The following is a 13,069-nucleotide window of genomic DNA, read 5'->3' as shown; positions in this document are numbered from 1 at the left end:
TGAGTCATTTTATACCCAAGGCATGTAAGCTATTTTTAGAATTACCCAGTGTCCTTTAGTTCAACATCAAGATATGGCAAACAATGGTGATGAGATTACCTAGTACTACTTGACCATTCAATCTATTTGCAAGGTCTTTCCTTCTCTGCTTTAGAAGTCACCAAGCTAGTTCTGGAATTCAATGCACAATTAGCATATCAGCACACATCAATAAACAAAGATAAACACACACTATGTACAAGTCACTATTAAAGACTTAGGGTACTGTCACACAGTACCATTTTGATCGCTACGACGGCACGATCCGTGACGTCGCAGCGATCGTATGAATATCGCTCCAGCGTCGTAGACTGCGGTCACACGTTGCAATCACGGCGCTGGAGCGATGCCGAAGTCCCCGGTAACCAGGGTAAACATCGGGTAACTAAGCGCAGGGCCGCGCTTAGTAACCCGATGTTTACCGTGGTTACCAGCGTAAAAGTAATAAAAAAACAAACAGTACATACTTACATTCCGGTGTCTGTCCCCGGCGTTCTGCTTCTCTCCACTGTGTAAGCGCCATAGCCGGCAAGCACAGCGGTGACGTCAGACGTCACCGCTGTGCTCGCTTTCCGGCTGGCAGACGCTCACACAGTGGAGAGAAGCTGAGACGCCGGAGGACAGACACCGGAATGTGAGTATGTACTGTTTGTTTTTTTACGTTTACGCTGGTAACCACGGTAAACATCGGGTTACTAAGCGCGGCCCTGCGCTTAGTTACCCGATGTTTACCCTGGTTACAAGCGAACACATCGCTGGATCGCTGTCACACACAACGATCCAGCGATGTCAGCGGGTGATCAAGCGACGAAAGAAAGTTCCACACGATCTGCTACGACGTACGATTCTCAGCAGGATCCCTGATCGCTGCTGCGTGTCAGACACTGCGATATCGTAACGATATCGCTAGAACGTCACGAATCGTACCGTCGTAGCGATCAAAATGTGACTGTGTGACAGTACCCTTACATTGTATGTTAAATGGTATATCAGTGGGCAAGTCTGTCTCCTTGACCCACCAGACATAAACACTTAAATTCACAAGCCAATATACAGATAAAAAGCCAGTTCTTTTGTTTTTGCAAAACATGGTTGTCTGGGAAATTAAGATACAATCTGGTTTCTTCACACTGCTCATTACCACCAGAGCTGCAATCTGATTATAGTCATAGATAGATATCGTGGTGAAAATAAGTATTTGACACACGGACGATTTTGCAATTTTCCCCTACAAAGAATGGAGAGGTCTGTAATTTCTATCATAATTACACTTCACCTGTGAGAGACATAATCTAAAATAAATCCAGAAAATCTCATTGTAAGATTTTTACATAATTAATTTGCCTTTTATTGCATGAAATAAGTATTTGATCACTGACCAGCCAGCGAGAATTCCGACTCTCACAGGCTCCACACACTTAATCACACTCCATCCTCTCCACCATGGCCAAGACCAAAGTGCCGTCTAAGGATACCAGGGACAAATTGTAGACCTGCACAAGGCTGGGATGGAATACAGGACAATAGGAAAGCAGCTTGGTGAGAAGGCAACAACTGTTGACACAATTATTAGAAAATGGAAGAAAGACAAGATGACTGTCAATCTTTCTTGGTCTGGGGCTCCATACAGGATCTCGCCGTGTGGGGTAAGGATGATTCTGAGAATGGCCAGGAATCAGCCCAGTACTACAAACGAGGACCTGGTCAATGACCTGAAGAGAGCTGGGACCACAGTCTCAAACATTACTGTTAGTTACACACTACACCCCATGGATTAATATCCTGCAGTGCACGCAAGGTCCCCCTGCTCACACCAGCACATGTCCAGGCCCGTCTGAAGTTCTCCAGTAACCATCTGGATGATCTAAGAAGGTCAGGTGGTCAGATGGGACTAAAATAGAACTTTTTGGTATCAGCTCCACTCGCCATGTTTGGAGGAAGAAGAAGGATGAGTACAACACCAAGAACAGCATCCTCTGTGCTGAAGAGCCTCATCTCTGCTCCATGCCGCAGAGCCTAGTCTGCACTCCATGCCACGGAGCCTCATTTTTGCTGACCAATACATATCCTCCATGATGAGCGAGTATTAGGGCCGTGGTCAGGGACAGCACTCTGCATCCTCAGCGCAGACAGGTTTGCTGGATTCAGATGTTTCTGAGGGTTTTCTGGCAGATTTTGCAGCATTCCTGTTGCCTGGATACGGGGGCTGCCATTTTGCAGTCTGACAATGTCACATAATTTGCAGGGAAATTAGGCGCGTTGTGATTTATAGCGGAGCACTGGTCTGCTGAATGTGAGATGATCTGAGGTCTGTGCTTCTTCCATGTATCGACCTCCGCGGTGACAATCAGTTGCACATTGCGCTCCAAATGCTATTGATATGTTGTGAGGTTAACAGTGATCGTCTCATTATATTCACTGACAGCAAGCAGAGGAGACGTAACCGCACAGATTACTGAGGGCACAATCCGATACAAAGAATCACAGACGTCATATTTGTAGAAATCCACATGATTTATGATTCCTCAGTGATCCCAATATGGAGGGGCCGCCATGCTGATCCCGTGCGGCTTCCTCTTCTCAGTCTTTGCATACATGGTCGCTGGCTGTGCAACGCAGTCATCGTCCAGTGGGTGGCAGCCGCTGCAGTTCCCACCTGAGGGATGATGGGAAGGCGTGGGCCGGAGCACTGATTCAGCCCCTCCAGTACTGTCATCGGTGCAGATCCCTCTACAGATCAGGAAGTGGAGGAAAATCTAAGCAATGCCCAATCACTTTCAAACTCGTAATGCCCCTTTAAGTTTTGTTTATATAATAGTGGAAAGACCCTTTAATGAGAGTCGCTCCCTTGAATAATCATCCAAGGATCAGATATTTCTGGCAAAACTTTTCATATCTCTAATAGTTCAGGGTGAAGTTACGTTCAGTACGTTAGGTGCCCATGGGTGTAACAAGAGGATCCATGATAACCACAAAGGACTGATGAATGAGACCCCAGCGGTCAACGCCTCCACAATATGGAGACGCGAGATGCGGACAGCATTATATATGGAACCGACTCCTCCTTCACTTTCCACGTCACATGCAGGTGGAAAATAAAAATCTGTACCAAGAACCAAAAATAAAGAGACAACAACCAAAAGGGAATGCGACCACACCGCAAAGTCTGCAGACCCCAGATCTCATACCTAGAGATGATAGAACAAAACGTTCAGGGGGCATGGAAAGTGCATGTGGCTGTGTGGCGAACCCCCACCTCACTGGTGCTGACACTTTCATTGAGACTCAGTGGTTGTTTTTGGGCTGAGTCTCATCAATCTTTCCCCTAGAGCAATGTTTCCCAATCTTCCGTCCTCGCGGCCCCGACTCTTCATGCTTTCAGGATTTCCTTAGTATCGCACAGGTGTTGGAATTATCATCAACCATCAGGAATTCTCTCCCCTTTGCAATACTATGGAAATCCTGAAAACATGGCATGTGGGGGCCGCAAGGACTGGATTTTGGGAAACACTGGTCTAGATTGATGATGATGATGATGGCAACCCTAAGGTCCTTTAGGCAGAGATTCTGGAATACTTTTATCTATAGAATATTTAGTCTCTGTTACATTTATGTCCATGACTAATTTCACCTTATTCACCTTGTTTTATATTTCCATTGATTTTCAGGGTGTGAAAACCCCAGGAGGACCACCGCCACCTCCAGCAGCAGGTGGACCTCCACCTCCTCCTCCTCCTCCACCACCAATTTCTGGAGGAATGATTCCTGGTCCTCCACCACCACCACCATTTCCTGGTGGTCCACTTCTACCTCCACCATTTCCAGGAGCTCCTCCTCCACCTCCTCTGTTGGGAGGCCCACCACCTCCACCACCTTTTGGAAGTATACGTTTTTCGGGACCTATGGCTCCACCTGCTATAATTTTGCCTTTTGGGATGAAACCAAAGAAGGAATACAAACCAGAAACCGCAATGAAGAGAATAAATTGGTCAAAGGTAAGATTTCTTATCACCATCCAGGGTAGGACAAGGTCTGAGGTTGGTCAGGTGGGATGGGGTCAAGAGCTCAGAACCTGGAAGCCTATAGAAAAGTAAAGGTGGTTGTGAATTTTCTTTGTCAGGACCCTGATTGCAGACACAGGATCCCACCTTAGTAAGTTCCTGTAGTCTATATCTATCAGTGTCTCCATAGTATCCAACGCGGTCATATCCACCCAGGACTGAGCCTTAAATATCATCCCTACCTCCAGTGCCTTCACATCATGCAATACAGGCCAGAAGCAAATGGGCTAAACCTTGTGTCCGATGTAAACAATGCTTTGCAAGCTGAACAGTATTTTAGTCGAAATAGTACACTGAGATTAAAAAGCAAAGAAATAATAACACAGCATACAAATACGACGAGATGGAAAAGAGAGAGGAAGACCCTAACGGTAGGAAACGGAGGATGGGACACCTGCTGACATCAACATGCGCCTGTCCCTAAGCTCCTCTAACACCCAAGGTGGGTCCTTCCCCCAACTGCCATTGTGTGCCTATTCCCTGGCTGTCACCTCTATATACCCTGGCTAGTGCACTGGCCGGTAAGTTTGCTAGCCTCACCACTGCTGGTAATACAACACAGTGGAGAGACAAACACAGGACAGACAAAAGGGAAAATACTCAGCTCAGAATCTGCTGCTATGCTTCCACAGCAGCAGAGCAAATGGCACCAGGTAACCAGGACTCCAGCAGCGGCAACACCAGCGACACAGGAGATCATGTGACCATTTATAGGCAGGTGGGAGTTGGTTACCAGCTAACATCAGCTGCCAGCAAGAGACTGACATTAATTCTTGCTGGATCAAAGGAAAAAAAAACTACCTTTAAAGTCCAGCAGACCAGAGCTGCCCCGAATCTCTTAATTATTTGTGACAAGTGCAGGAGGCGATAGCATTATCACTCACCCATGGCAGCTAGTATCTTGTAAATGGTGAAGATCAATAAGGGGATGAGTCCTAGAACAAAACTGTTTTACGCGGAGAATGTTTGTGCATTCTGCACTTGTGCAATGAATTTGTGCCTCTTGGTGCTTTTATGCCAGAATTAGTAACTTTTAGTCCCCCATTCAAGCAGCCACAGATCACTGACATGGCCAATGGACCGGTGTGATGGATAACACAGGGGAAAGGGTGTATTGACTTCACTCACCTCTGGGGAGGGGATAGAAGAACCCAGCAGGGATCGGCTCTCTGGCACCAAAACTTGCCCCAGGTCAGTTAGTGAACTGCACCGAGGGCAAATAGTCGCCGGAAAGGCTTCCCTTATAGGTACGAGTTATTGAGGCACTCCCAGTGAGGGGGGATATACATCACCAGTCCAGGCTGGGGATATATATATAAATCTCCCGGCCGTCACTGTCAGAGTTTCTCACTACCACAGTATGGCATGCTGCCACCTGTTCCCTGTTCAATATACAAGCCCCGTCTGACAACAGGCTTATATCGGGTCAGAAACCAACCCTGGGGGTAGCGTATAATATAACCAACTGAGCATGCGGACGTGGGGATTCATGAATTGAGATAATAGAGCAGAACAAAATTAATTTTATATTTAGGCGCACTAGAAATATACAAGTATATATTTACAAGAACAGATATGCAAGTATACAGTCAAGAGGGTAGTACAAGGGTAGGATACAGATAAGATACAATTACCATGTTATGTAGCATGTGACCACAGGGAGGCGCTGATGGATCACAGGTCCAAATCTTAGTTACGTGGTTCCCATGCCGCGTCAGGTAACGGGCCTCCTGCCAGTAGAAGAACTCAGTCTAAAATGAGGAGATGCCTATTATCCACTAGGCTGCCCACCACACGCGGCGTCCACCCACCCCTGGGCTTGTGCAGCCTCTCTCCTCCCATCTGTGAGATTATGGTTTTCTGTCCAAAACTATGGGTGCTCATAACTTTCTGCCAGAAGCTCTGAATGGAACGGCAGAGGAGACACTGGATTCTGCAGGATTTTATTGGCGCAGGGAGGCCAAATACGGCTGCCGTATTTAATTCCTGGTAGCTATGCTTTATAACTCCGTAACGCAGGGTTCTGAAGGTGGCTAAATGGTATGGGCATGTGGGGAAAGGAATGCCGATTCCGATTATGTGTTCGGCTAGGCTCAGAGATATTACATTCTGTTGTTATAGGTCATTTTCCAGATTCGATGTCTCAGGACATTGCACTGGTTAGCCTATGAGCTATAGTGCCATAATGGCAGCCTGAGTTAAACAAATGAAGCCATTTGGCTCCTAGCTGCACAAGTGTTCACACCCTTGTTATAATTGCTGGAGACACAGAGTCTATGGTTTTCGGTCCCCCTTGGAAAACTTCAAAAGACTTGTTGCTTGGATCAATTAAAGAAAAACAATGAATAGTCTTGTGGAATCCCAAGGGTGGGGGCTGAGTTTGGTAGCATGCATTCTGGGGCAAAATGTATCTGACGGCCTTCCATCAGATATCAAAATTATATAAATTAGATAACATTTTCCCATATCTCACAACTGGGTCCTGTGAATCGAATGGCACCAACTCTACTCGCCAGGGACCTTTAACTCTTTCACACTTTTTACGCCCTCATAAAAATAGATGAGGAGAAAAACTGTAAGGAATTTGTTGCTTAAAAAATGCAAACTTTCACAGGAAGTGTAACGAGTTGAGTAAGAGGAACACCTGGTGCACAGAAGGATGAAATCCCAGGGAATCAGCGCCAGTCTGCAGCTTTCAGCTTTGTTAATATATAGACATGTTTTACTTTAATCTTGGAGCAAGTGGACTTACCGTCAATAATAAGATATCGCAGGTATCACACTGGATTCTGTCATTTCCACTTTCTGCATGGGAATTCAGCGAGTCACCTGCCAAAACAATTATTAATATATTGTTAACACGACGTCCCAGGGAGCTTTACCAGTGCTCAAGAGAGCTCAACTTGTCTCACTCGCACATTGAAGAGAAAAAAAGCTGACAGTCAGCGAGCAGAATCGTCACCATCGAGGAGAGGAATTCATCTAAACCAAAGCTGGCTGCAAGACTTAGACTAAAGATTTCTCACCTGTGGGCCCCGTCAGGATCACTCCTAAACCCTTGTCACAAGGGCCACTTATTCCTCTAATCACTTATACTAACAGTTTCTGCAAATTGACACAGGATGCCTAATAAATCAGGGGCATGTGTGTCATGGTGGCAGCTGCTGGGCTTGTATGTACCCTGTGAGCGAGGATCCTGTGCAGGAATCTGCTCCCTGGACATGAGAAAGTTACTAGCCAAGACGTAAGTCGTGTAGCCAAGTCGTAAGTTATGTAGCCAATATGTAAGTCACGTAGCCAAGATGCAAGTCATGTAGCCAAGACATAAGTCATGTAGCCAAGATGTAGGTAAGTCACGTAGCCAAGATGTAAGTCGTGTAGCCAAGATGTAAGTCGTGTAGCCAAGATGTAAGTTGTGTCAAAATGTAAGTCACTTAGCCAAGACGTAAGTTACATAGCCAAGATGTAAGTCGTGTAGCCAAGACATAAGTTGTGTCAACATGTAAGCCACGTAGCGGAGATGTATGTCACATAGCCAAGACGTACGCAAGTCATGTAGCCAAGACGTTAGTCGTGTAGCCAAGATGTAAGTCATGTAGCCAAGATGTAAGTAGTGTAGCCAAGACATATGTTGTGTCAAAATGTAAGTCACATAGCCAAGACGTAAGTCACGTAGCCAAGACGTAAGTTACATAGCCAAGATGTAAGTCGTGTAGCCAAGACATAAGTTGTGTCAACATGTAAGCCACGTAGCGGAGACGTAAGTCACATAGCCAAGACGTAAGTCATGTAGCCAAGACGTTAGTCATGTAGCTAAGATGTAAGTCATGTAGCCAAGATGTAAATAGTGTAGCCAGGGCATAAGTTGTGTCAAAATGTAAGTCACATAGCCAAGACGTAAGTCACGTAGCCAAGACATTAGTCACATAGCCAAGATGTAAGTCGTGTAGCTAAGACATAAGTTGTGTCAACATGTAAGTCACGTAACCAAGACGTTAGTCACATAGCCAAGATGTAAGTCATGTAGCCAAGATGCAAGTCGTGTAGCCAAGACGTATGTCATGTAGCCAAGACGTAAGCCACGTAGCCAAGACATAAGTCATATAGCCAAGACGTAAGTCATGTAGCCAAGACGTTAGTCGTGTAGCCAAGATGTAAGTCATGTAGCCAAGACGTAAGTCATGTAGCCAAGATGTAAGTCACGTAGCCAAGACATACAGTAAGTCATGTAGCCTAGATGTAAGTCATGTAGCCAAGACATATGTCACATAGCCAGGACATAAGTCACATAGCCAAGACGTAAGTCATGTAGCCAAGACATAAGTTGTGTCAACATGTAAGTCACGTAACCAAAACGTTAGTCACATAGCCAAGAAGTAAGTCATGTAGCCAAGATGTAAGTCACGTAGCCAAGACATGAGTCAAGAAGCCTAGATATAAGTCATGTAGCCAAGATGTAAGTCACATAGCCAAGACGTAAGTCGTGCAGCCAAGACATACAGTAAGTTGTGTCAACATGTAAGTCACTTAGCCAAGATGTAAGTTACTAGCCAAGAAGTAAGTCATGTAGCCAAGTCGTAAGTTATGTAGCCAAGATGTAAGTCACGTAGCCAAGATGCAAGTCATGTAGCCAAGTCGTAAGTCATGTAGCCAAGATGTAAGTAAGTCACGTAGCCAAGATGTAAGTCGTGTAGCCAAGACATATGTCATGTAGCCAAGACGTAAGCCACGTAGCCAAGACGTAAGTCACATAGCCAAGACGTACGCAAGTCATGTAGCCAAGACGTTAGTCGTGTAGCCAAGATGCAAGTCATGTAGCCAAGATGTAAGTAGTATAGCCAAGACATAAGTTGTGTCAAAATGTAAGTCACATAGCCAAGACGTAAGTCATGTAGCCAAGACGTAAGTTACATAGCCAAGATGTAAGTCGTGTAGCCAAGACATAAGTTGTGTCAACATGTAAGCCACGTAGCGGAGACGTAAGTCACATAGCCAAGACGTAAGTCATGTAGCCAAGACATTAGTCATGTAGCCAAGATGTAAGTCATGTAGCCAAGATGTAAATAGTGTAGCCAGGACATAAGTTGTGTCAAAATGTAAGTCACGTAGCCAAGACGTAAGTCACATAGCCAAGATGTAAGTCGTGTAGCTAAGACATAAGTTGTGTCAACATGTAAGTCACGTAACCAAGACGTTAGTCACATAGCCAAGATGTAAGTCACGTAACCAAGACTGTTATGATCCTTAGTGGCTGAGGATCACAGAACTGACGAGCTAAGTAACTGAACATAGAACGAGCTCTGTTATGACCCCAATGGCGAGGGTCTCAGAGGAACAAGTAAGTCTGCGACGTACAAAAATCCAGCTCATAGGGCAGTGGTAACTGGGTTGACCATATAACTACTCCTAACGCCAACACTAGAAGTAGCCGGGGAACATGCCTACGTTGGTCGCTAGATGTCTCGCGCCAGCCGGAGGACTAACTACCCCTAGAAGAGGAAAACAAAGACCTCTCTTGCCTCCAGAGAATAGACCCCAAAAGTCGGATACAAGCCCCCCACAAATAATAACGGTGAGGTAAGAGGAAATGACAAACACAGAGATGAACTAGGTTTAGCAAAGAGAGGCCCAATTACTAATAGCAGAATGTAGTAAGATAACTTATATGGTCAACAAAAACCCTAACAAAATTCCACACTGGAGATACAAGAACCCCCGAACCGTCTAACGGCCCGGGGGGAGAACTCCAGCCTCCCTAGAGCTTCCAGCAAGGTTAGGATACAGATTATGTACAAGCTGGACAAAAATGCAAACAAAAACAAATAGCAAAAAGCAAGAAAGCAGACTTAGCTTAATTTAGCAGGAACCAGGATCAGTAGACAAGAGCACAACAGATTAGCTCTGATTACAACGTTGCCAGGCATTGAACTGAAGGTCCAGGGAGCTTATATAGCAACACCCCTGACCTAACGACCCAGGTGAGCATACAAGGGATGAATGACATACCCAGAGTCAAATCACTAGTAACCACTAGAGGGAGCCAAAAGGTAAATTCACAACAGAGCTCTAGGGAGGTGGTAACTGGACTGACCGCAATCCTGATCCTAACCAAACACACTAAAGGTAGCCGGTGAACGTGCCTGAATTCCTAGACGTCTCGATGCAGCCTGAGAAACTAGCTACTCCTAGAGAGAAAGTAAGACCTCACTTGCCTCAGAGAAATAACCCCAAAGATATAGAAAGCTCCTAACAAATAATAACGGTGAGGTAAGGGGAAAATACAAACGTAGAAATGAAAACAGATTCAGCAAATGAGGCCCGCTAATTCTAGATAGCAGAAGACAGATAGGAAACTGTGCGGTCAGTAGAAAACCCTATACAAAATATCCACGCTGAGAATTCAAGAACCCCCACACCAACTAACGGTGTGAGGGGAGAAACTCAGCCCCCTAGAGCTACCAGCAAGCGAGGAAATCACATATTAGCAAGCTGGACAAAGACAGATAATAAACAAAGAAACATATTTAACACTGTTGATCAAAAAATGAACAAACAGAAACTTAGCTTCTCTTGGAGAGACTGATAACGAAGGTAGTCAGGAGAGATCAAAATAGCACTGAATACATCGACAGCAGGCAACAACTGAAAGTCCAGGTGAGCTAAATAGGAAACCAACTAACAGATAACGAGACAGCTGATCCCAGCCGGAGACCTGCAGAATGACAAAAAGAGCCACCAGAGGGAGCCCAAAGATAGCACTACACAGTACCACTTGTGACCACAAGAGGGAGCCCAAAAACAGAGTTCACAACACAAGACGTTAGTCACATAGCCAAGATGTAAGTCATGTAGCCAAGACGTATGTCATGTAGCCAAGACGTAAGCCACGTAGCCAAGACGTAAGTCACATAGCCAAGACGTAAGTCATGTAGCCAAGACGTTAGTCGTGTAGCCAAGATGTAAGTCGTGTAGCCAAGATGTAAGTCATGTAGCCAAGATGTAAGTCATGTAGCCAAGATGTAAGTCATGTAGCCAAGACATACAGTAAGTCATGTAGCCTAGATGTAAGTCATGTAGCCAAGACATATGTCACATAGCCAGGACATGTCATGTAGCCAAGACATAAGTTGTGTCACATGTAAGTCACGTAACCAAGATGTTAGTCTCATAGCCAAGATGTAAGTCATGTAGCCAAGATGTAAGTCACATAGCCAAGACATGAGTCACGAAGCCTAGATACAAGTCATGTAGCCAAGACGTAAGTCACATAGCCAAGACGTAAGTCACATAGCCAAGACGTAAGTCGTGCAGCCAAGATGGAAGTTGTGTCAACATGTAAGTCACTTAGCCAAGATGTAAGTGACGTAGCAAAGATGTAAGTCACATAGCCAAGACATAATTTGTGTAGCCAAGACGTAAGTCACATAGCTAATACGTATGTCGTGTAGCCAAGACATAAGTTGTGTCAACATGTAAGTCACGTTGCCAAGACGTAAGTCACATAGCTAAGACGTAAGTCGTGTAGACAAGACATAAGTTGTGTCAACATGTAAGTCACGTTACCAAGACGTAAGTCATGTAGCCAAGACGTAAGTCACATAGCCAAGACGTAAGTTGTGTCAACATGTAAGTCACCTAGCCAAGACGCAAGTCATGTAGCCAAGACGTAAGTCACATTGCCAAGACGTAAATCGTGTAGCCAAGACGTAAGTCATGTAGCCAAGTCATAAGTCACATAGCCAAGATGTAAGTCATGTAGCCAAGACATAAGTCACATAGCCAAGACGTAAGTCATGTAGCCAAGACATAAGTCACGTAGCCAAGACATAAGTCACATAGCCAAGATGTAAGCCGTGTAGCCAAGACATAAGTCACATAGCCAAGACGTAAGTCGTGTAGCCAAGACATAAGTCACATAGCCAAGATGTAAGTCACGTAGCCAAGAAGTAAGTCATGTAGCCAAGATGTAATTCATGTAGCCAAGACGTCAGTCACGTTGCCAAGACGTAAGTGACGTAGCCAAGACGTAAATCGTGTAGCCAAGACGTAAGTCGTGTAGCCAAGACATAAGTCACATAGCCAAGATGTAAGTTGTGTAGCCAAGACATAAGTCATGTAGCCAAGACGTAAGTTATGTAGCCAAGATGTAAGTCATGTAGCCAAGACGTAAGTTGTGTCAACATTTAAGTCACGTAACCAAGACATAAGTCACGTAGCTAAGATATAAGTCATGTAGCCAAGATGTAAGTCATGTAGCCAAGACATAAGTTGTGTAGCCAAGATGTAAGTCAAGTAGCCAAGACTTAAGTCATGTAGCCAAGACGTAAGTTGTATAGCCAAGACCTAAGTTGTGCCAACATGTAAGTGATGTTATCAAGACGTAAGTCACGTAGCCAAGACGTAAGTCACATAGCCAAGACGTAAATTGTGTCAACATTTAAGTCACGCAACCAAGACATAAGTCACGTAGCCAAGATGTAAGTTGTGTAGCCAAGACATAAGTTGTGTAGCCAAGACATAAGTCAAGTAGCCAAGACGTAAGTTGTGTAGCCAAGACGTAAGTCGTGTAGCCAAGACGTAAGTTGTGCCAACATGTAAGTCATGTAACCAAGACGTAAGTCACGTAGCCAAGACATAAGTCACATAGCAAAGACGTAAGTCACGTTGCCAAGATGTAATTCATGTAGCCAAGACGTAAGTCTTGTAGCCAAGATGTAAGTCGTGTAGCCAAGACGTAAGTTGTGTCAACATGTAAGTCACGTAACCAAGACATAAGTCACGTAGCTAAGATATAAGTCATGTAGCAAAGATGTAAGTCATGTAGCCAAGATGTAAGTCGTGTAGCCAAGACGTAAGTCAAGTAGCCAAGACGTAAGTCATGTAGCCAAGACGTAAGTTGTGTAGCCAAGACGTAAGTTGTGCCAACATGTAAGTGATGTAACCAAGACGTAAGTCACGTAGCCAAGACA

The 13,069-nt window shown here is 44.9% G+C and overlaps 1 protein-coding gene across 3 annotated transcripts in view; it reads left to right on the top strand.

Moving 5' to 3' along the window:
* The window catches only part of DIAPH2 (diaphanous related formin 2), a 1,729,654-nt gene that overhangs the window by 532,022 nt on the left and 1,184,563 nt on the right, over window positions 1–13,069 (top strand). For all 3 annotated transcript variants that reach the window (XM_077286525.1, XM_077286526.1, XM_077286527.1), the window contains exon 17: window positions 3,708–4,034. In XM_077286525.1, coding sequence (XP_077142640.1) covers window positions 3,708–4,034 — 327 coding nt within the window. The remainder of the gene's footprint in view (window positions 1–3,707; window positions 4,035–13,069) is intronic.

This window comes from Ranitomeya variabilis, chromosome 2, assembly GCF_051348905.1.
Source record: "Ranitomeya variabilis isolate aRanVar5 chromosome 2, aRanVar5.hap1, whole genome shotgun sequence".
Taxonomy (NCBI): Eukaryota; Metazoa; Chordata; class Amphibia; order Anura; family Dendrobatidae; genus Ranitomeya; species Ranitomeya variabilis.
Note: the sequence above shows the minus strand (reverse complement) of the source record. Positions and strands in the feature narration are given on the sequence as shown.